The sequence below is a fragment of the Bubalus kerabau genome, chromosome X, assembly GCF_029407905.1.
Source record: "Bubalus kerabau isolate K-KA32 ecotype Philippines breed swamp buffalo chromosome X, PCC_UOA_SB_1v2, whole genome shotgun sequence".
Taxonomy (NCBI): Eukaryota; Metazoa; Chordata; class Mammalia; order Artiodactyla; family Bovidae; genus Bubalus; species Bubalus kerabau.
Window position 1 is genome coordinate 4,051,872 of NC_073647.1, and position 23,697 is coordinate 4,075,568.

At 40.2% G+C, this 23,697-nt stretch overlaps 1 protein-coding gene across 6 annotated transcripts in view; it reads left to right on the top strand.

Annotated features, from left to right (window-relative positions):
* The window catches only part of LOC129640271 (dedicator of cytokinesis protein 11), a 223,093-nt gene that overhangs the window by 93,226 nt on the left and 106,170 nt on the right, over positions 1–23,697 (top strand). For all 6 annotated transcript variants that reach the window (XM_055565486.1, XM_055565485.1, XM_055565481.1 and 3 more), the window contains 11 exons: positions 751–873; positions 2,452–2,534; positions 5,531–5,653; positions 5,856–5,932; positions 8,935–9,119; positions 9,211–9,276; positions 11,000–11,092; positions 13,074–13,197; positions 17,910–18,031; positions 18,626–18,712; positions 21,398–21,487. In XM_055565486.1, the coding sequence (XP_055421461.1) occupies positions 751–873; positions 2,452–2,534; positions 5,531–5,653; positions 5,856–5,932; positions 8,935–9,119; positions 9,211–9,276; positions 11,000–11,092; positions 13,074–13,197; positions 17,910–18,031; positions 18,626–18,712; positions 21,398–21,487 (1,173 nt within the window). The remainder of the gene's footprint in view (positions 1–750; positions 874–2,451; positions 2,535–5,530; positions 5,654–5,855; positions 5,933–8,934; positions 9,120–9,210; positions 9,277–10,999; positions 11,093–13,073; positions 13,198–17,909; positions 18,032–18,625; positions 18,713–21,397; positions 21,488–23,697) is intronic.

A 23,697-nucleotide genomic window follows, 5' to 3' on the forward strand; every position in this document is an offset into this window, starting at 1 on the left:
TGATGCTCCTTTAAGCAACAGACATCACCACCTAATGGGCTATTTGGAATATATTATATTTGGAAAGAGCTGAGCTGGACATGAGATGGTATAGTTGTTCCACATGGGCTTGGTAGCATCTACATTAGTCCCTGAAACAAACTATTTTGGGACAAAAGGAGTTTTTGGATAGTCTGTCCTCTACCTTTACATTGAGAGCACCAGAGCTCTTCCGCTGCAGCAAAGGAGATTTTTCTATAGGATGATTTAGTTTTTATTCTATGTAGAATAGTAAAGTGTTTTCATCCTTCTTGGCTACCTTTAGTAGTAGTTAAGGGTGAGTGAATTGCAGTGGAGTTACAGGCAGCTAACTTTAAAAATGCGTGTCCCGTCCCACTTCAGCAATGCATGCTATTTTAGCACATGCTACTTTAAGCCAAACAATACACCTTGTATTGATTAGGCCTAAGGATACACCTTGCATACACCGCCAAACACAAGAGGCTAAGCAGTCAGGGTGACACCTACGCTTTGGGGACTAATAGATGTGAGACTGGTGACAAAATTGAAAATCTATGTTGAAAGGAACATCAATCAGGACCTTTGAAAACTGTATGAATGGAAATGCTATCTCTTACCAGGGCCCTGGACATAATCTTATGTTGAATATCAATATTCTGTGCCAAACACACTGCTAGGAATCACTAACCAAGCAACTGTATGCATGGGATTACATTAAAGAAAAATCTAACAGAAGGAATTTTTTTCCAGGGAATTTTCTCAGTGACGAATCCACATCCTGAAATTTTCCTGGTTGCGAGAATTGAAAAGGTTCTCCAAGGAAACATCACACACTGTGCAGAACCCTACATCAAAAATTCCGACCCGGCAAAGGTATTTATAAAGATCATTTGTGAGCATTTCAGCCAAATGCAAAATTTGCCTTTTATTGATACTTTAAATGATAGTGTCAATGATGCCTCTAAAAAGAAAGACAATAACAACAACAAAAAAAAAACCAACATTCTTTCAGCATGCAATATATTCTGAAAATATTGTGTGCTCTGTAAGTATGCACGTTTAAGCTTGAAAATGACTTTTTTTTCCCCTTTTTACATGGCAATCTGATTTTTGCTTGTTTATCAAAATCAGAGCTAAAGGCTTTTAGGCAACATATGTTCATTGACACTATATCCTTGGAAATAGCTACTCTTTCTTTATTCCCAGCCCTGCATATTAGCCAAAGATGTCAGAGCAACAAGGGTAAAAATGACCCAAGTCCTGCAGTTTCCAAATGCCAGACTGTACTCAAATTTAACCCTGTCTCTGATGAAATGAGAAAAGAAAGACAAGATAGTGAGCCATTCATGAAGCTTCAGGGTATTCAATTTGAAGGAGTTTATTCTGAGATTTTTGCACTTCCTACTTTTTAAACATCACACCTGTCTTTCTATAATGTTGGTGTGTGAAGTGGCAGGGATTGTAGGAAGATTGCCTAGAGGAGGGTATGGCAACCCACTCCAGTATTCTTGCCTGGAGAATCCCCATGGACAGAGGAGCCTGGTGGGCTACAGTCCACGGGGTCACAAAGAATCAGACACAATCTTTAAATGGCAACCTTAAAAGTTGGCGGCCCAGATAATTCTCCAAATTTCTGTATCATGAATTCTGAACTTTTGGAAATTATTGATCTAATCCTCTCTCATTTTATAAATGAGAAAAGTCAGGCCCAAAGACGGAAAGCATTCATGGCATAGTTCATTAGCGGCAATCCAGCTTCTGAGTATTTATGAGTCAGTCTGTTGTTTGTAGCCTTTAGTTGTGGATCAAAATAGTGTTATTAAGTGGGAGATGCTGAGGAGACGAATGACTAATTTGTGGGGGGAAAAGTCTCAACAATATAGATAAAAGCCTTCATCATTCTGTATCCCTAGGGATAGCATAGAGGCAGCATTTCACAGCCTGTTTAGACTCTATAGGCAGTTTATCTCCTTTGTCATCTCCCAGTGCCTGTGCAAACAGCAGCTCCTGCCCACGCTAAACTAATTGCATTGATTCTTGGTCATTTGGCTTTTATCTTGGGAGTAAAAAGATCAGCAGTACCCAGAACCAACTTCACCCAAGAATGATAAGTATATGCCTGCTCATGTGTGAAAGGAAATAGACATTAAAACTGCTTACTTTTTTTCCCAGTAGCAGTCTTCAGTACAAAACATGCCATACATCTATTTTGTTTGTCTTCTGATATCTTGACGAGGGCTCTGTTGATGAGAAAATCCATAACCTTAGGCAATACTTTTATCTTGAAAAGTGGGTGGCTGATGTGTGTTGTGTTTTATTTATAACTATTTCTGTATCTTGTTTTCCTAGTTTTTGATGTTTTATATCAGTAAGTTAGGGCAATTCTTTTTTCTGGGTGAGTCTCTGATAGTTTGGACAAATCTGAGCCTATCTCTCTATTTCTAACCTTAGACGGCCCAGAAGGTGCACAGGACAGCTAAGCAAGTGTGTAGCCGCCTTGGACAATACAGAATGCCCTTTGCTTGGGCTGCCAGGTTTGTACAATGTATTTCTGCCCCATCTATTCATGCTCCTGTGTGAAGTTGAGGGCTATTGTCCTTGCCAGCAGCATTCAGAAGTCTGTTTCTGACAAACCAGTTATATATTGGGACACTTCGGATGTGTCTCAGTCCATTCAGGCTGCCATAACAAGTTAGACTGGGTGGTTTAAACAACAGACGTTCATTTCTGACAATCTCTGAGGTTAGAAACTTGAGATCAGAGTGCATGGTTGGGTTCTGATGAGGACTCTTTTCCAGGTTTAGACAACCAGTTTCTCCTTGTAGTCTCACATAGTGGAATGAGAGCAGGATATCTCTCTGCCCTCTAATAAGGACACTAATCCTATTCATAAGGGCTACATCCTCATGACTGAATCACCTCTCAAAGGCCATACAAATACCATCACCTTGGGGATTAGATCTCAACATATGAATTTGGGGGTGTAGGGGCAGCGGAGTGACACAAACATTCAGTCTATAGCAGGATATAAATATTCTTTCTTTTAGAATTTGCTGTGCCTCAAAGACCGTTTCATTTTTTCAAATGTCTTGCTTCAGGGAAATTTTCTTTGGCTTGGGTTACTGATCTGACTGACACCACTTAATTTTATTGCATTTTAAAACAGAGCTTATTTGCTAAAGTGATGGAATTTTTTTCCAGAAAACCAGAAATTGCAGTGAATTATGTACAGTGTGCCCACTATTTTAGAGCTGGCTGGGTTTATGCTTTGAAAAGCCATCATAAAGTAATTCTGAAAAACATACTAAAAACTAGAAGGCAAAAAATGTAGTTGCTCAGTGCAAGTGTGTAATTACTTAGTATATTTTCTTGCTTTCTGATGACAAATTTGGCAACTTCTTCAGGGGTAGTATATTGGGAAGTGTGTTAATTGTACCACATATCTGATGGTGGTTTACATGATTTTTCTCTAAATCTTGCCAGTCTACCTACAGTGATGACTGAAACTGTATTCCTTGCTTATACGCCCTTTGAAGTACAAGTTCACTGACTTGTTTATGGTACAGCCTGTACAAATCACTGGAACTTCTGGGTAAAGGGCACTATGTTCTGAATAATTCAGTGAGTTATGTTCAGTGGGTGCTGGGGAGTACCCTAAGAGTAGGAGATTTAAGTTCAGTAACTGTTCAATTACTATAATCATTTCACTTGGGAAAGGGTCTCAAAATGTGTTATATGTTGGTAGATGAAAAGGCGCCTTGTCCTTATTTTGCCAACTAGTAAGAAATGCTAGCCAAGGATAGGTCAATGGCAAAGAGTAGTGGAAGGTGGTATACTTAGCTGTTCCAGAAGGTGAAACATACTTAGTGATGCTCCAGTGGCTGCTGCTGTTACTTATTGGTCAGAAAGTTCGTTCAGGTTTTAAAAACCAGAATGAACTTTTTGGCCAGTCCAATATTTATGGTAATTAAGTGCTAACTGTACAAGGTGGGCTTCCCAGGTGGCGCTAGTGGTAAAGAACCTACATGCCAATGCAGGAGTCATAAGAGACACAGGTTCGATCCCTGGGTCGGGAAGATCCCCTGGAGGAGGAAATGGCAACCCATTCCAGTTTTCTTGCTTGGAGAATCTCACGGACAGAGGAGGCTGGTGGGCTTCAGTCCATAGGGTTTCAAAGGGTCAGACACAACTGAAGAGACTTAACACGCATGAACGTACAAGGCAGACGTCTACGTGCTTAATGTATATTTCTTTTAGAGGTAGGTACTCTTCTCCCCCATCTTGGAGATGAGGAATTTGAGTCACAGAAATGAAAAAATAAATCCTTGCCTAAGTTCACATTAAATGTGTGTAAGCAGGTCTTAGAACTAACAGCACCTGAATTCAGAGCCCACTATAGACAGCCACGGCACAAGCTCTCCACCCCTTTTTAGGCCACATCAGTAACTGCTTGATGCTAATGCGCTTGTAGAAAAATAAATTATAAAATCTTCAAAGTTAGAAGCTTTAATCCCCAGTTCTGATGTGGAATTATGCTGTTTTTTTTTCTTCTTAAATTATTTTGGTTGTTAGCAGCAACAGGAACTGACTCTAAAGGCTTGGCTGGGATATTTAAAAGCTGTGTGATAAACCCCTGTTTACTGAAAATAAAGGAGGTATGCTTAGAAGTAGGAATGATAGTTAGTGCCTTTAACCACATTTTTCAGAGGCTCTGCCAGGGGAGATTGTGCTTTTGGCCATAGTTGCTTCCAGTGTGTTGGGTACTTGTATATTACTTCCTGTTCTGGCAGTAAAATAGCTACTTTGAAAATGAAAGAAGAGAAGGAGGAGGGAATAATTCTAATTCATATTAGAAATTTTATAGATATAAACTATATAAGTTGATCTTAAAGATCTAATTCAATTTTTATCAGCTTCACTGAGATATAATTTATCTGATTAAAATGCACATTTATATGTCCAGCTTGACAAATTTTCACAGATGTATATAGTCATATAACTACCACCCCAACCAAGATCTAGAACATTTCTATCACTCCAGAGAGTTCCTCACATCCCTGTCCAATCAGCCATCCACTCCCAGCCAGGCAACCACTGACCTTAGATGACTTTTACCTATTCTGGACTTCATATCAATGGAATCATGCAGTATGTAACCTTGCCTATGGTTTCTTGTTCTCAGTCTGTTTTTGTATTTTATCCATAATGTTGTATCAGTTGTTCACTGAGTAGTATTCCATTGTAAGAATATACCACGATTAGTTTATCCATTCATTTGTTGATGAATATCTGGATGGTTGCCAGTTTGGGGCCATAACAAATAAATCTGCTGTGAACATTCAAGTACCATGTGGAAATATGCCTAGGAGTTGAATCGCAGGATCAGAGGGTAGGTGTGTGCTTAACTTCATGAGAAACTGCCAAATTATTTTCCAAAAGAGTTTCACCATTTTATGTTCCCATCACCACTATTTGATCTTTAATTTATCTATACTTTCGAGTTAAAAAAAACCCTCTGTTGCTCTTTTAGGCCCATTTTCAAAGATATTCAAGGCTCTCTGGATGTGGATGGGAGATTTTCTCCTTTGTATAAACAAGATAGTAGCAAGCTTTCCAATGAAGACATTCTCAAGTTGCTCTCGGAATACAAGAAGTAAGTGTTTTAGATTTACTGCAGTAAATCAATATCATAGATGAATTATAATTTCTTTGAATGATGAATATGAGTCATATGTGGGAAAAATCAAATGTTGGAGCATTTGGATTTGGAAGCATTTGGAAGTTTGAATAAATGGTAACCAGTGCACTTAGTAATCATATTTTTTGAATATAAAATATTCTTATTTTACACCTAGGCCAGAGAAGACCAAATTGCAGATTATTCCTGGGCAGCTAAACATCACAGTAGAATGTGTTCCTGTGGATTTTTCAAGTAAGAACTTACATATTGCAAATAAACCTAAAAGGCTACGTTTGAATCTCAGGGTTTTTATTTTGTTAATGTTTATTTATTTCAGTGTGCCAGGTCTTAGTTGCAGCACATGACCTCTTAGTTGTGGCATGTGGGATCTAGTTCTCTGACTAGTGATCGAACCCAGGCCCCCTGCTTTGAGAGCACTCAACTACCAGGTGTTTTATCTTCCTAACATTTTTCTTGAGATTTACATGGTGTATTTGTTTCCTAGGGCTGCTGTAAGAAAGTATTACAAACTGGGTGGCTTAAAACAACAAATTTTCTCTTGTGTTTCTAGAGGCTGGAAGTCAAAATCAAGGTGTCGGCATGGCCATGCTCTCTCTCAGGGCTCTGAGGAAGAATTTCTTCTTCCTAGCTTCTAGTGGCTGTTGGCTAGCCTGGGCATCCTTTGGCTTATAGACGCATCATTCTGATCTCTGCCTCTGTCCTCATATGGTCTTCTACTAAGAGCACCAGTCACTGGATTTAAGGCCCACCTTAATCTATTATATGGACTTCCCTGGTGGTTCAGACGGTAAAGCATCTGCCTGCAATGCAGGAAACCCGGGTTCAATCCCTGGGTCGGGAAGATCTCCCGGAGAAGGAAATGGCACCCCACTCCAGTACTCTTGCCTGGAAAATCCCATGGACGAAGCCTGGTAGGCTACAGTCCATGGGGTCGCAAACAGTCGGACACAACTGAGCGACTTCACTTTAATCTACTATGATCTCATCTTAACTAATTACATATGCTAAGGCCCTATTTCCAAATAAGGTCACATTCTGAGTTTCCAGTGGACATGAATTTTGGTGGGACACTATTCAACCCAGGACACATGGTGAATAGTTAGAGATTAGGAAGTAAATTAAGTTGATTTTTATCAGATGCTGTTTCATGTATAATATATGATGTGAGTGTGTTCCAGTCAGTTTCTGCTCCTTTTGCCTTGGCTGAATTTCATCAGTGAAGGGATCCAAAAGGAGAATTTCTTTTCTTGTCTAAAGACAAGAATCTATGATCCCAGGAGAAAAATGGACAGAAGACAGAAAAGACAATTTGCAGGAAATAAAATGACTGGTAAATAATTGGAAAACATCCAGTCTCAGTAATTATGCCACTAACACAAATGTAAATATTTCAGCATTGTGATGTTTTTGTTCATCTATCAAATTTGCAAAAAATAAACTGTAACTGTCTAATGCCGGCTTAGTTTTGGCCAGGCACCATCACCCATCTCGAGTAGGAGTACAGTTTGGCAAGAGACATCCATGAACGTCTGTAACTAAGGCATTCTAATTCTGACATTCTATCTATCCATTTATTCACCAAATAAACATTTATTGAGTAAACTTTATTGAATACTTACTAGGTGCTCTGAAAGTATGGAGATTACAGTCTAGAAGGAGTGACAGACATTTAAACAAGAAAGCAAATGAATAATTTCTGTCTCTGATTTGGGTGGGCTACTTTCAAAAAGGATGGCTAAGGAAGGCTCACCATGTGGCCCAGCCAGCATGAAATGGTTGGGACTGTACATTCTACTCTGAGGGTGTCACATGTAAAGATCTTGAGGTGCAGCTAGCTTGGTTTGTATGGATGCAAAGGGAACCAATGAGACTCTAGTCTAGTGTGTGATGTGAACACAGGAGATAGGAAATGAAGTAGGAGAAGTAGGAAGAATCACATCATGAAGAGCATTGCGAAAACCACGGTAACTCCTTAAAAAACTGAATTTCATCCCAAGTACAATGAGAAGTCACGAAAGGATTGTAAGTAGGAGAGTGGCAATTGGCATGTTAAAACATCTAAGAGTTCAATGGATTATTTTTTCCTAAAGAAGTGTAGACAGGAGTTTATGCATAGGATATTTTTTGAAGTGTTGTCTATATTACAGAAGGGATTGAAAGCAACCAAAGAGTACGACACTGTCAGTGTGGTTCAGTCACGGTTCAGTCATGTGTGGTTCAGTTCAGTTATGGGATCCTGATACCATGAAACTTGTATGCAGCTCTGCAAAATGATGTTTACAAAGAGTTCATGAAATAAGATATCAGATAAAATACCAACAACTAGGATACAGTTCTCTATGCAGTGAGACTTTTGTGTTTGTTAGATGAGACATACATAGGAAGAAGACTACAAGAAAATATGCCAAAATATTAGCAGTAGTTAACTCTGGGTAGTGAAATGATCACTTTTATCTGTGGACCTTTACTCTGTTCTTCCAGATATTCTATTGTAAGTATCGCTATCATAGAAAACCAAACCCAATGAAAAATATTATGTCCTCAGATCTGACTCTTGTGCATATTTCTTCTCCATCAATATCACTCTTCAGCAAGGACCAGCAGTCTTAGAGCCCCTTTAAGTGTATGAATAACCTTTACTGCAAGTGGCTACCTCAATAACATGTGCTGCTATACTTCTCTAAGGCTTTGTGTTTTCTACATTCGGGAGGATGGAATTTATTATTGGTAACACATCTGAAGATCTGTAGTTTCAGAAGGCTGCCATTATTCCTTAAGTGAAAATTTGCACCTGCACTACGTTAACTTTTTAAGAGGGACTAGCCATGAGCTAATTGGCATAAATTTACTGTTACTTCCCTGATACTAATAAAAATTTGCAGTGAAAAGCTAAATTGCAGTCACAGGAGGAAAAATGTAATGGATTTCTTTGCAGAGTTTAAATTTGTCAAAATTATGATGTGTTATATTTGGAAAATCACTCTATGTTGAGAATGAAATAGCAATCCGCATCTGGTTTGAAGGGTTTCACTAAAATCAGCATCAGGCTACTTATTCCTACTTGTTCTTCTGGGTTCTTGAAGTGGCTGTATGAGTTTTTGTCAATCACTAAGAATTCTGTTTGTTAAATGGCTCTTTGAGAACACAATCCAGGTATATATATATTTTTATAAATGCAGAAATGTGTTAACAATTGTTGCATCTTTGCCTGTTTTTTTTTTTTTCTGCTATAGATTGTATTACTTCTTCATATGTGCCTCTGAAGCCCTTTGAAAAGAATTGTCAAAATATTACTGTGGAAGTTGAAGAGTTTGTTCCCGAAATGACGAAATACTGTTACCCATTTACCATTTACAAAAACCATCTATATGTATATCCCTTGCAATTAAAATATGATAGCCAGAAAACATTTGCCAAGGTAAACAGGGTAAACTATACATTTTGGGGTGTTACACTTGTTTATAATCTTCTCGTTTTGTGACTCATTTTGAATGATGAATCATTTTTAGGCAAGGAACATTGCGGTCTGTGTGGAATTCCGGGATTCGGATGAAAGTGACGCTAGCGCTCTAAAGGTTTGTTTGTGATATTGATAAGCATGCATTTTTCATAGAGACAGACATTTTGGTACTAGGTAGTTTCAAATGCTAAGTTTCATGTGCTTAAATGTCAAAGAAAATGTAGTAAAGTGACAAATGTAATATTGCCTTTTCTATTCTTAAACATTACCAGTAAGATTGAGTTAAATATTAAGAAATTACACAACATGTTAGGAGCGTATATATAGCTTTACAAAAGGGTAAGCTGCATATGCCAGAATTTTTGCCTTTGCTCCACTTGGATTTTGCCTTGCTTCAATGCCCAATCACAAGGTCATTTTCTTCTGACAGCTTATAGTGGTACCATCAGGGGAGTTTAAACTCCTTTCTCCTTGAAACCTGAACAGGCTTCAAGCTGACAGTAGCACAGCATGACTGCTTTGATCTGAGATATGACTTCGAGTCTGTTGCTGGCCAAATGGTGCCTCCAAACTTGAATGAGTGATCTAGGAAAAGCATCTCAGTATCTGATATTGTGATCCTTAAAATACCTGTCAGTTTATGGTGCCCTTACAGTTTCACTCTTTATAGCCCCCTTTTACTTTTGGCTCTTTAGCCCAGGAATCAGAGGCCTGAGAGAGAAGTCCGAACATCTAGCCATCACAAAGTGTTTATCTGGCTCCCCACGTCTCTAGCTTGAGCCTAAATCAGACAGATGGATGGCGAGTCTTCCACTTAAACCACCTAGGAAAAGAGGCTGGAATATCCCTGATTAAGTCATTGAATGTTTAATAGCTCTCATCTTTGAGAAGAGATTTTTTTCACAGAGAAACCTAAGTTAAATTAAGGATTACCTGGCTAAAATGAGATGTAGGTTCTCAGATTCTTCTTCAGTGGAGCTGAGAATAGTTTTTTTTCATCCCCGTGCACTAGCCTTTTGTATACTCAAAGATTCTTAGATTACCTCTCTGCAGTTCCTGCAAATTGCCTTCATAACCATATTTCAGGAGAGCAGGCGAGTGTCAGTTTCATTTCTTAGCTGGCCTGGAGGCTGGCTCTGAAGTACCCGAGTGAGGCCATTAGGAGCCTGGCTCATCGACTCCATATTCATCCTTGAACGTATTAAGCCTATGGAAGTGAAAAACTCACACTAGAAATGAAATCGGATCTTTCTACGGAACCCTAGAAAGCCTTCCATTCATTTTATTGGTGTAGCAGCAAGCTGGTGACTCTGAAAGTATAGCTTGTAAAGTGAGAAAACAGTAAGCCTGTCTGTGGCCTAATGGCCATTCATTTTCTAATTCCTTGAGGCTAGGAACGGATCTGCTGTTGGTTCTGTTAAAACTCCTTACCTGGCCCACGCACAATGAGCATTCAGCACATGTTGCTGACCGACCAAGGAGGAGCTTCTCATATTAAGAAGTGCAAATAGCATGAGAGAAGTAAGCTTGCCAGGCCTGGCTGGAGAGTGTTTCCCTTCCAAATGATTAGAAGTGTTCAGCCACTTCCTGTCAGCTAGGTTGAAATTATATTTCTTTGGTGGCAGGAAATTCAGCAGCATCCATGGAGCCAAGTTATGCGATGTCTGGGGGTGTCTGGAGTGACTGGAAATGATTTGGAATTTACAGGCTCATGGTGAGAGCTGGGTGGGCTTGGCCATGACCCGGTGCTCACAGATGCCTGTAACTGTATGTGGTTCCCTAGCATTCTGTTTAAAGAGCAGCTTGGAGAGTGGTGACTCTGTTTCCTTCTTTTGCAGTGTATCTATGGAAAACCTGCAGGGTCTGTCTTTACCACAAATGCTTATGCTGTGGTCTCACATCACAACCAAAATCCAGAGTTCTATGATGAGGTAAAATACATTATTTTCTCACTGAGAAAACGCTGTGGTGGTTGTTTCTTTTCTGTTTGAATCATTTCCAGTCTTGCATCTGCACCTTCAATCCCTGAATGGTTAGTCACATGAAAATAGAAAATGTCATATCAGAATGAAGGGCCACTGCCTGCTTGGTGCCCTTTGGTGACAGTGGAGGCTGGGCCCACAGATAGAAGGGGCTCTGACATGGGATAACATAGGAAACAAATGCCAGACTGGAACAGGACTTCTAGCCCACACTTGGACATCAGCTGGCTCCATGACCTTGAGCAGGTCACTTCCCCTCCCTGAGTCTCCAATTTCCAGAGTTTAAAATAAGACATTTGGAAGGGGTTTTCTGAAGGCCCTCCTAGCTCTTACCTCCTGTAGTTCTGCATGGGAGGGTGCAGCCTGTCTGTAAGTGAAATGCTCTGAGAGACACAGCGGTGTGGCTGGGCCCCCAGAATCCCATCGGCTGCACCAAATGCCTCAGTGCAATATAGACAGAGGCTATCTCCCGGCCTCTGAGCACCTGTCTTCAGTCAGGTTGCCCGATTCTGTTCCTGGATCTCTTTCTTCCCACTTCTCTGTCTCTGCATGTCTGTGTCCTTCTCAGTGTCTCTCTGAGTGTCTCTGTCAAAACCTCCTCTAGTCTGTGCATAGACAGCTTATCCAAATCCGCAGGCTGCCTTTGATAACCGTGTGTCTCCATGGAGCCTGGGAGTGCATCCCAGGCCAGAAGCTCTGCAGTTTCTGCTTCTCAGACTCCATGTGTCCATCCCTGGCTTGGTCAGAAACCATCCCCCCACCCTGCTGTCCCCGGTTCCCCAGGCCCAGCTGCTGTAGTATGGAGGCCTGAAACCCCAGCCCGGGACTTGCTCAGTCCAGTGCCCCAACCTTTGCAGGGAATGTGTTTTTGCCACCCAGGGAGGGAGTGTGTCCATATTTATGTGCAGCAGAGCATTAGATACCCAGATGGTCTAGATGCTGTGAATAGGCATATTCTGTGGTGAAATATACCTACAACAGAAATTAGTTATCACACCAAAGCCGTGTCTTGTGTGAATGATAATTAGGCCAGATGTCCCATCACCAAGCTGTTTAATATATTCCTCTCTATAACCAGTGCCAGTCACTAGAGAGAAAGCTTGTTCATGTAGTAAGTAATCCATGTTAGGAAGCCAGAAACGGACTTTTGAAACATTTGCTATGTATTAACCAGGAAAGTGAGTGTGAGCGTGTATGCTTGCATGGGTTCCTGGGCAGGTCCACGCATGTGCGTTAAATCAATTAAATCTGTGATCTGTCTCCCACATCCTTCCCAGGAGACATTAAAAACATTCACTTGGGTTCTGATTGGCAAATTACTTGAGGTGCTTGTATTAAAGTATTAATTTTTAGCATGAAATTCATGTGTCATGATGATACTTATTTATTCAAGAGTAAAGCTGTGTTTTTCCTCTAAAGAAATTTATACAACTGTAATTTGTGGATTCCATAATACCTCAGGGACTTCTTGTTCATTTATTCATAAAGGCTTTTTTTTTTTTTCACGCAGAGGAGGGCAATGATTTTGAAAAAAAAAAAAAAACGGCAGGTTTTCAAATTCAGTGCACATTGTAGATGGATTGGATTCACTGACTTAGATTGAATTACATAGTATCTCTGGGCTTTAAGGATGTGGTTTTGATCCAATGTTTCAGAAAATGCTTCTGCAAAGTTGAATCCAGGAGAATCCACAACTCTCCAGGAAGAGTAATAAATCAGCCCTCACAACCCAAGAGAATATTATTGTCAAACTGAAACTGACCAGAAAGGCATTTGGAATATATTTAAATGATATCTATTATTTGACCACTTGACCTGTGATTTAGAAAATTATGTCATTGGAAAAGTATGATGAAACAAAGCTAAAGGTCTGACAGTCCCACTTGACGAAGAAAACAATATGCTCTGTATAATTTTGCTTTCATTTCAGATAAAAATTGAGCTTCCCATTCACCTTCATCAAAAACATCATTTGCTTTTCACTTTTTATCACGTAAGTTGTGAAATTAACACAAAGGGAACAACCAAAAAGCAGGACACAGTTGAAACTCCAGGTACGTGTGTTCTTTATTGGAGAATAGTTGATTTACAATGTTGTGTTTGAGGTGTACAGCAACTTGATTCACTTGTACATATATATGCATCTATTCTTTTTTGGATTTTCTTCCCATATGGCTTAAGACAAAGTGTTGAGTAGAATTGCCTGTGCTGTCCAGAAGTCCTTGTTTATAATCCTTTCTATCTATCTATTTATCTATATTTATATCTATGTCTAATCTATCTATAAGTGTGTATCTTTTAGAATTAAAAAAAATTTTAGAGTATAATTGCTTTACAATGTTGTGTTAATTTCTGCTGTACAACAGTGTAAATCAGCTATAGGTATACATATATCCATGCATTCTTTAAATCTTTCTCTCTAGAGCTATTCGAAATGGAGTTGTCTTAGGATATACCGTCTTTCATCAAGCTACAGACCACTTCCCCTTATCAAAAAGTGCATTTCTGAGTTAAAATTTCCTTGCTAAAATATGAATTACATGTTCATTTTATCATCATTTCTACTCAACGTCATGTCCAAATGCTTGCCAGTGTGCTTAGACTACTGTAGGCAACATAAAGTAATATTGTTCTTCTCAGAGAGAAACCCATATTGTGATGCTATATTTTTGTTATTTCTTTTGTGTGGAATGGCCCAGCAAGCAGAATCTTCCAGCTCTACTCATTGAGAAGAGGGAAGTGAGCCCAGAGCCATGGGCATTTTTGAACCCAAGGGAGATTGGAATTCTAGGGAGAAGAGGATAGATTTAACAAACTTGAATAAGCATTGGTAGTGAAGCCCCAATTGTGGTCTCATTCCTCGAGGTTTTAGATAGACCAATGGGAAGCATCCTTGGGAGAATATCACAGGTCCTATGGACATGGCCCATGCCACATCCACTATCTCAGTGTCAGTATGCTTTGGGATTCAAATCCAAGATAGCCTGTGCCAATCTTTTTCTTTCTTTCTTTCTTTTTTTTTTTTTTTTTAACATTTTTAGTGGAGTTTAGTTGCTTTACAATGTTACATTAGTTTCTATTGTACAGCAAAGTGATTCAGCTATATGTATACATATATCCCCTCTTTGTCATCAGAGAGCATTGAATAGGATTCCTGTGCTATATAGTCTATTTTCATTAGTTAATCCATTGTATACAAGGTAGTATATATATGTCAATCCCAATCTTCCAATTCTTCCCACCACCCCCTCCCACCCTTGGTGTCCATTTGTTTGTTCTGTACATCTGTGTCTCTATTTCTGCTTTGCAAATAGATTCATCTATACCATTTTTCTAGATTCCACACATATGCATTAATATGTGATATTTGTTTTTCTCTTTTTGACTTAGTTCACTCTGTATGACAGCTTCTAGGTCCGTCATGTCTCTGCAAATGGCATAACTTCATTCCTTTTTATGGCTGAGTAATATTTCATCGTATATATGTGCCACATCTTCTTTATTCTTTCCTCTGTTGATGGGCATTCAGGCTGCTTCTGTGTCATTAGCCTGGACCCATCTTAAATTTGCTCATTCACTTGGTAAATATGTCTGCATATCTATTATGTACTAGATATTGTAGTAGGTAATATGGAGAAGACAGTGGAGCATCGAACATAGATGTCATCTTCAGCGAGCACATGGTCCAGTGGGGGAAACAAGATCTATGTAGACATTTATAACACAAGATAGAAAATAGTAGTTACCAATAAAATGGTGCTATGTGATATCAGAGAAGAGCAAGTTATTCTCGGACATCACATAAAATTATTCAGTTCAACTGGTGGAAGGACAAGTGGCTGGGAGTCAGGGAAGGCTTCCAGGAGGAGATGATGTTTGGGTGAGGCATTGAAGGGTGGCATAGAGTTTGATAATGCAGTCATGACAGGAAGGTAGAGGATTCCAGCATGAAGGAATAGCCAGTATAGAGGCAGAGTATTGAGGGATCTGGACAGGGAACCCCAAATAGTTCCATGCACTGGAGCACAGGGAACTGGGGAGGGAAGCATAGGATGCCAGATTGAAAAGGAAGAGTCAGATGATAGAAGGCCCTGAATACCAGGTTGTGGGTTTGATTTTGTTCTGTTACCAATAGGAAATACTGGAGGGTTATAAACACCAGTAGGAGCTGTTTTGCAGGAAATCCAATCAGGCAGCAATATAATGGGTGAGGTGAGGTGGAGCAGGAAGAAGGAAGGAAGGAAACACCAGTTAGGGGGCTGTTTGAAGAGTTCAGGAGAGGAAGGGGACCACAGTGGGGCTGTAATGGCGGGTGGGTGGGGGGCAGGTGGTGAGGGTGGAGAAAAAGACAATTGCAGAGGAATATACTGGGCCTGGCAAGTGATTGGCCTCTAGAGAGATGATTCAAAGTTAGCACTGAAGTTTCAAAACTGGAAAGAAGGTATTGCCGAGTAGCAGAGTTATGCCTAGGGCTGGTGGGTTTTGACTGATGTTGAGTTTGCAATGTTAGTGACACATCTGAGTGATGCCCAGCAGGCAGCAGTATTGAATATTAGGAGAGCCCCTTTGTGGATAGTGTGTCCTTGTTCTAGATCCCCATAGAAATTGCAGTTCGTTTAGGGTAGTGACCTTGCAGGTTGAGAAGAAATCTAGCAGAATAATGAGACAGTGAGGTACATGACAGTGTACCTCCTGAGGAAACAAACAAATGTTGTCTTATCCAGATCCTAGACAGAAGTGGGCAAGATGCTCAGTAGAGCATGAGGTGGTTATTTTCTTGCTACTCATCAGTTTTTAAAATATATATATTAAAGTTTTTTTGAAGTATTATTGATTTATAATGTTTCAGGTGTACAGCAAAGTGACTCAGTTATACATACATATGTATATATACACACATATCCATTCTTTTTCAGATTCTTTTCCATTATAGGTTATTACAGGGTATTGGACATAGTTCCCTGTGCTGTATACAGCAGGTGCTAGTTTTTAAAATCTATTTTATAGACAGTAGTGTATCTGTTAATCCCAAACTCCTCCTCAGCACTCATCACTTTTAACTGTCCATCCTTTAAGTGATTTCACACCTTTGAGGCAGATGGTGTGTGCTTGACATTGTACCTTTATAGCTTCCAAACATTCTAGATGAGTTTTGACTAAGAGACACACTTGGCCATGCTCTGATTGATTTGCAGTGCAAAAAATGTTGCCCAATCAATTCCATAGAGACAGAAAGTAGATCAGTGGCTGTCCGGGACTTGAAGAAGAGGAAATAGAACGTGACTTCTGTGGGGTATGGAGTTCCTTTTGGGGGTGATAAAAAAGTTTTGGAATTAGATAGTGGCAATAGATGTAGAGCTGTGTGAATATACTAAGAACCATTGAATTGTATACTTTAAATAGATTAATTGTAAGGCATCTGAATTATATGTCAATAAAAATTTATGTAAGGAAAAAATATCCCTGAAAAATAAGAAATATCTTTTCCTTTTCCTGCTTTCTGGACTGGAAACCTTTTGTCATTTGTCTGATTTTCAGTTTAACTACTTTGACAGAGTCCTTTTGAATGGTTCTTCTGCTCATGTTACTTTTCTCTGCTTTTTCTAAAAGAAAAGCCCTGGGTAAAGCATTTCTGAAGCTGTACTAGTGAAGATGCCCTGCAGGCGTGTTTTGGCGTCTGAGAAAGCCATTCAGTCTACTTGGAGAATGCAACGTATCAGTCTCTTTAAGAATTAAAGCTTTGCCAAATTAGACACGTTCTAACCAGATTTGTGTTGACTTTTGTGTTCACACTGTAAACACACGCACACATCGTGCGCACACACACACACCCACACACTCACACAAAGAATTTTAAAGCATCAGAAGGCAGTGGCTTTCAAAAGTACTCTCGAGCCAACACCCTCCCTCATATGCCAGAACTCAGTTCAGAGCAATCCTTTTTACAGCTAAGTTATAAACACTTGAAGTCCAGAGTAATCTCTATAATGGAAATACTGACACTGCTTGACTTGAGCAACACAGATGGCTCTGGCTTTTTTAGCTTAGAACATGATGAGTTTTCTAATAAGAAGCCAAGAGGCTCTTTGGGGTAGAACTGTTAAGAAATGTAGAGACTGGGGAGGGAAATCTCTCAGTGATTCCAGTTATAAGTACTGTGCTGTGGCTGTATTCTCTTGCTACCTCTCTTCCTTCTGTAATCAGGAAAACCGCCCAACCAAATACTGCTGTGTATAAATAGAACGTAACCCTGACGTGTGACCTTCATTTTCCATAGTCCTTTACTTACCCTAGGGTTGCTGGAAGAAATTTTGCAACATGGTGATTGCTGTCTGATTATAGTCTCAGATATGAGACTGTAAGGGTGGACAAGAGACATCTGAATCTTTTAAAAAATAAGTCTACCAAAATGCTCCCTAGTATGTCAAGATAATGAAATGGATGCACTTTAAAAGCTTTCAAGTGTTTTGGTATATCAGCTCACTTTGGTCTTTCAATCACTATTCTATAGAAGAGCTGGGTGTTATTGTTCCTATTGTTATAGTCAAGGAGGTAGCGTGAATAACCTGTTAGTGGCCAGGCTAGGATTAGGAAGCCATCCAAAGTCATTTTTTTTCCCCCAGTGCTTGGATGCCCAACACCTGGACTCTCATATACAAACCCCTGGGAGTATCACCAGCCCTACCCTGCTCCCCAGTGACCAGATATTTGTGTAGCTAATTGCATCTGTGATTTCATTTCTCATGGTTGATTATTGTCTTGGCAGTTGGCTTTGCCTGGGTACCTTTACTGAAGGATGGTAGAATCATCACATTGGAGCAGCAGCTGCCAGTTTCCGCCAATCTTCCCCCAGGCTACATGAATCTGAATGATGCAGAATCCAGAAGGGTAGGAAAATATCTGTATTTGTTGAAGAAATCATGATGAAATGTTATTTTTGCCTTCTTTTAAAAAATGTTATTGAAGTATAGTTGATTTAGTGTCATGTTATTTTCTGCTGTACAGCAAAGTGATTCAGTTTTCCGTATATGATGAAATGTTTAAAAAATAGAATACTGTTGGCGTATTGGATGGTTTAGTGTGGTTGATAGCTACTCAGAGTGTGGTTTGAGGGCTGATGCTGGTCCACAACAAAGATAAGTATGGAAAACGAGTGTTGGGAAGTTTCTATCATAGTTTGACAAAGTAACCTCATGTCAGTTGATTCCAGTAACTTAAAATGGGACTCTGATTTTGTGCATGATAAAAAAATTCCTTCATATAGTCATTTTTATTGTCATTAGGAAAAGTATCCACCTGCAAAGGATGGGAACTTCAAAATGATTTAGGATACATTTATTCTAAAGGCAGGTTATTTTCTCCAATAATTCCCTATGTCTGAAACTAGCACATTTGTTTCTGAGAAAAATGTTGAAATACATATATTGCTCATCTGTCCATTACTATGGTACAAAAACTCACATGTATGTTTTCTGTTCCCAGCAATCGAATGTGGATATTAAGTGGGTAGATGGTGCAAAGCCTTTGTTGAAGATCAAAAGCCACTTGGAGTCTACCATTTACACTCAAGTAAGTTGCATCCCATGAATTTGTCAAAAATTTTTTGTGGCCATGCCACGTGGCATGTGGGACCTTAGTTCCCCAGCCAGGGATCAAACCCATGCCTCCTACTTTGGAAGTGAGGAGTCTTAACCACTGGACCATAAGGGAAGTCCCTGAATTTTGTTAATTTTAATACTTGAGGTTTTTTTCTTGATTAAAATAGATTATATTCATTTCTACAGCCTTAGAGAAGTTGTGGCCTGAAACACTTTCTCATTAGTTAATAACACCATTCTTAATAATAGCTCAAATTTTTAAATTCTTCTCAAATGACCAAATCCTTTTATTTCCATTGACTGATTAGAATCTTCCAAATCTCTGAAAAAAATGTGGAGGCTATTATCACCATTTTTAAACCATATATTTTTTTGAGCTGTTTTAGATTTACAGAAAAATTATGAGGATAGTGCAGCTACCTCCCATATGCCCTATACCAAGTTTCCTCTAGCATTAACATTTAACATGAGTGTGACACCCTTGTTACAACTTTTGAAGCAGTATTGAGACATAATCATTAGCTGAAGTCTGGCCTTTATTCAGATTTCCTTAGTTTTTACCTATTAGTACCCCTTTTCAGTTTCAGGATTCTATCCAGGATTGTTATCACATTCCCTTAGGCTCTTGGCTATGACAAGTTCTGAGGGTTTCGTTGCTTTGGGTGACGTTGTCAGTTTTCAGAACTACTGGTACTTTGCAGATGCCCCTCTGTTGGAATTAGTCTGATGTTTTTCTTATGGTTAGACTGGAGCTGAACACAGAAGTTGGCAGTCAGTGGATCAGGGTTAGCTACTACAGTTTGCTCTTAGACTCAGCATCCTTGAAATTAGAATCAAGTATCTGTGAGACACCTCAAGCACCATTTGAAAAATCATGGTAGAGAAGGCGAAGTCCACACTCCTTGGTGCAGCCCTCTCAGGTTTCCTTGGCCATTCCATCCTTTTATAGGAAAAGAAACAGGGGCTCAGTCAGGTTAAAAGATTTACCCAAGGTCCCACAGATCATAATTAGAGGAAGCAGGTCAAAATCCGATTTCCATTTTTTTCTCTTTAATCCCTTTTGTTAAAATTGGAGGATAATTTCTTTACATTGTTGTGATAGTTTCTGCTGTACCACAACGTGTATCAGCTACGCATGCTTTCTCAGTTGCTTCAGTTGTGTCCGACTCTTTGCGACCCTATGGGCTGTAACCCACCAGGCTCCTCTGTCCATGGGATTCTCCAGGCAAGAATACTGGAGCGGGTTGCCATCCCCTTCTCCAGGGGATCTTTCCAACCCAGGGATTGAACCCAAGTCTCTCGCATCTTCTGCATTGTAGGTGGATTCTTTAGCAGTGGCGCCACTTGGGAAGCCTGAATCAGCTATATGTATACATATATCCTCTCCCTCTTGGACCTCCCTCCGCGCCTCCCCGCCCTGACACCAACTCTCATCCCTCTAGGTCATCACAGAGCACAGAGCTGAGGTCCCCGTGCTATATGGCAGCTTCCCACTAGCTAGCTATTTTACACATGATTGTGTATATATGTCAATTCTACTTTCTCAGTTCATCCAGAATTTCTTGATTCTGATTCCTGAGACAGTCTGTGCTATCCACAGATTCAGTGTCTGTAGATTTCACATAGGACAGTTGGACGCTGGCTGCCGCAGGGTCAGGTGACTCCCTTTTCTTCACCTGTCAGTTCAGACCTCTCTTTCTGCTTGTTCCATTAAAATATAGAAGCGGCCCAACTTCAGAGATGACATTACTGAAAAAAGGAAACAAATATTGGACTCAGTTCAGTTCAGTTCAGTCGCTCAGTTGTGTCCGACTTTTTGCGACCCCATGAATCGCAGCACGCCAGGCCTCCCTGTCCATCACCAACTCCCGGAGTTCACTCAGACTCACATCCATCGAGTCAGTGATGCCATCCAGCCATCTCATCCTCTGTCGTCCCCTTCTCCTCCTGCCCCCAATCCCTCCCAGCATCAGAGTCTTTTCCAATGAGTCAACTCTTCGCATGAGGTGGCCAAAGTACTGGAGTTTCAGCTTTAGCATCATTCCTTCCAAAGAAATCCCAGGGCTGATCTCCTTCAGAATGGACTGGTTGGATCTCCTTGCAGTCCAAGGGACTCTCAAGAGTCTTCTCCAACACCACAGTTCAAAAGCATCAATTCTTCAGTGCTCAGCCTTCTTCACAGTCCAACTCTCACAGTCATACATGACCACTGGAAAAACCATAGCCTTGACTAGATGGACCTTTGTTGGCAAAGTAATGTCTCTGCTTTTCAATATGCTATCTGGGTTGGTCATAACTTTCCTTCCAAGGAGTAAGCGTCTTTTAATTTCATGGCTGCAGTCACCATCTGCAGTGATTTTGGAGCCCCCCAAAATAAAGTCTGACACTGTTGGGCATAAATGGTGGCCTACCCGGTGCGCTGAGATGCATGCTGAATGGGCCTGGTTCGCTGTTTTGTGTGTGGATTTGAGAGGACTCTGGGACTCAAGGAGGAACATGTGTGTTAGTGGCTGTAGATGCTGAGTCGGGTCATTAGAAGACCTGGGGAAACAGGCTTGCAAGATTCCGAGTGGGAGGATGGGTGGTAGAGGTGGAGATCCTGTGTTTTGTGGGTAATGAATCAAATTTCATATGGCTGTATCCATCTGGTTTTCAGGATCTGCACGTGCACAAATTCTTCCAGCATTGCCAACTGATTCAGTCAGGCTCGAAAGAAGTTCCTGGGGAGCTCATTAAATATTTAAAGGTAAATGAACAGCAGCTTTCTGTGAAAGGTTTGTTTTTCTTGTCTTTTGGTTGCCACATTTTTGATGTGGGGGGCCAAAAAAAAATGAATATTTGAAAATACTTTTGGTTGCAAATCCTCAAGAGAGCACATTCTACTATGTCCTTTTCCATCAAGTGGCTGTTTAGAAGCACACAACAGAAGCGTGGCATTAGGAAGAGAATGTTTTAGCCAGAATTCAACAACATACTTAAAAAAAAATCTCATGAAAATGTTTATTTTGGGCCCATAGATTGATTTTTCCAGGTCTTTTCTCATCTTGCTGACAGCCCAGTAAAGGTAGAGAATGCTGCGGAGAAAAAGGCCAGGAGAAATGGAGTCAATTTTACTTGGAATACAATGTGAAATGGTTCCTGGGTCCGTAGGTGAAAGAGTATCAAAAGGGTCAGCTGATAAGAGGGAACCTAGTTGCTACATGGTGCATAGGAGTCACAAGAAACGCCATATTTTATCAAAAGCATTGAGAATCCAAGATTCCGTTTATTCCTTAACATGGTGGGACAAAGCACATGTCATAAGACCCAGCTGACAGTAGCTTTTCTCTTGGCTGCTCCTTCAGTAGATCAGCCATGGCCAGTCTGAGGAGTTTTGATTTTAAATGAAGTCCTCTACAGGATTTCCCTTTCGACATATGTTAATAATGAATGATGTGAAACGAACAAAAATACTCATTTCTTTCAGAGAGGCAATGTGAATGAGGTAACACATGTATGGGTTCTGGAATCACAAACTGAGCTTGTACCCCAGCTCTGTCACTTGTTAGCTCTGTGATTGACCTTGACCAAGTTACTTAACTTCTCCAAGCTTTTGTTTTTTCTTCTGTCTCATAAATATAACAGTAATACCCACTTGCACGGTGATTGTGAGGCCTCAGTGAGACAGGGCATCTGCTGTGTATTATTCATTACACACTTTTTTCTTGAGTACCTCCTGTGGGCCAGGCTTCATTCTAAACATGAGGAGGATAAGTGAAGAAAACAGACAATATCCCTATTTTCAAGGAGCTTACTTTGTTGTAGAGACAGATGGACACTAAACACATAAATGAATAAATATATACATCTGCAGTCATGGTTCCAGGACCCTCCCTAGATACCAGAGATTCTCAAGTCCCTTGCAGTCAGCTCTCCATATCTGCAGATGTGAAATATGTGGAGATGGAGGGTCAACTGTATATCTTATGTCAGTTGGTAATAAGTACTATAAAGAAAACCAAAATATAGGAAGGGAAATAAGGAGTGATAAGGCTCTCTTTTTTAGATTGTCAACAAGGAGGTCTCCAGTAAAGAGACCTAAAGGAAAGGAGGGTGCCAGCCATGTGGAATTGTGGGCAAGGGCTGGGAACAGCAAGTGCAAAGGCCCCAAGGAGCTTACTTGGTGTGTTCCAGAAACAGGAGGAGTTCCAGTGTGGCTGGCACATGAAAGGATAGGCCGCCCCATTGGAAAAGATAGCTGGGTTACTGGTCCGGTAGGGCTTCATAAGCTATGATGAGATGGGAAGCTGTGAACAAAGGAGTGTGATGTAATGTGACTTTGATTTTTAAAGAATCATCCTGCTTACCATACAGAAAATAGATTGTTGGAAAGGTAGAATCAGGCAGGTAGCCGATAAATGGTGGCTTTTATTCTTAATTAGCATTAAGAAGTACAGTAAGTCATCTAATTTCAAGTCCTTATCTTGGGTAATATCTAGAATCCCGCTCTATATGTGAATGCCTTGTCTGCTCAGATCTGTGGTTTTATTCTTCCACTGGGGAAGCTTTGTAAAAGTTTTAACAAAATTAAATTTCCTGTATTGATATTCTTAGAATGGAGGGGAAAGAAAGGTATTCATATTTGTGTTTTTAAGGGTGTGGAATTTCTGTTAGTTCTGTGACCTGTGCTCGCCCTCTAGTGGCAATGAATGAAATGCCATGTGTTTATAGAATGCCAAACTCCTGTATGGAATGTTAGTGCTAAAAGGTATCTTTAGGGATACTTTTTTTGCAGATGAGGACACTGAGGCCTGAGGACAGAGATTTGCCAGTGGTTATTCAGCTGGTTAGTAGGAGATCAGAGCCGAGCATGTCTTTTGATGGGTCTTTTGACTCCTAGCCCCGTGTACTTTTTATCAAACCTTGCTATCTCTTGTCCTTGTAAATGACATTGTTTAATCACTTCATGTAACCATC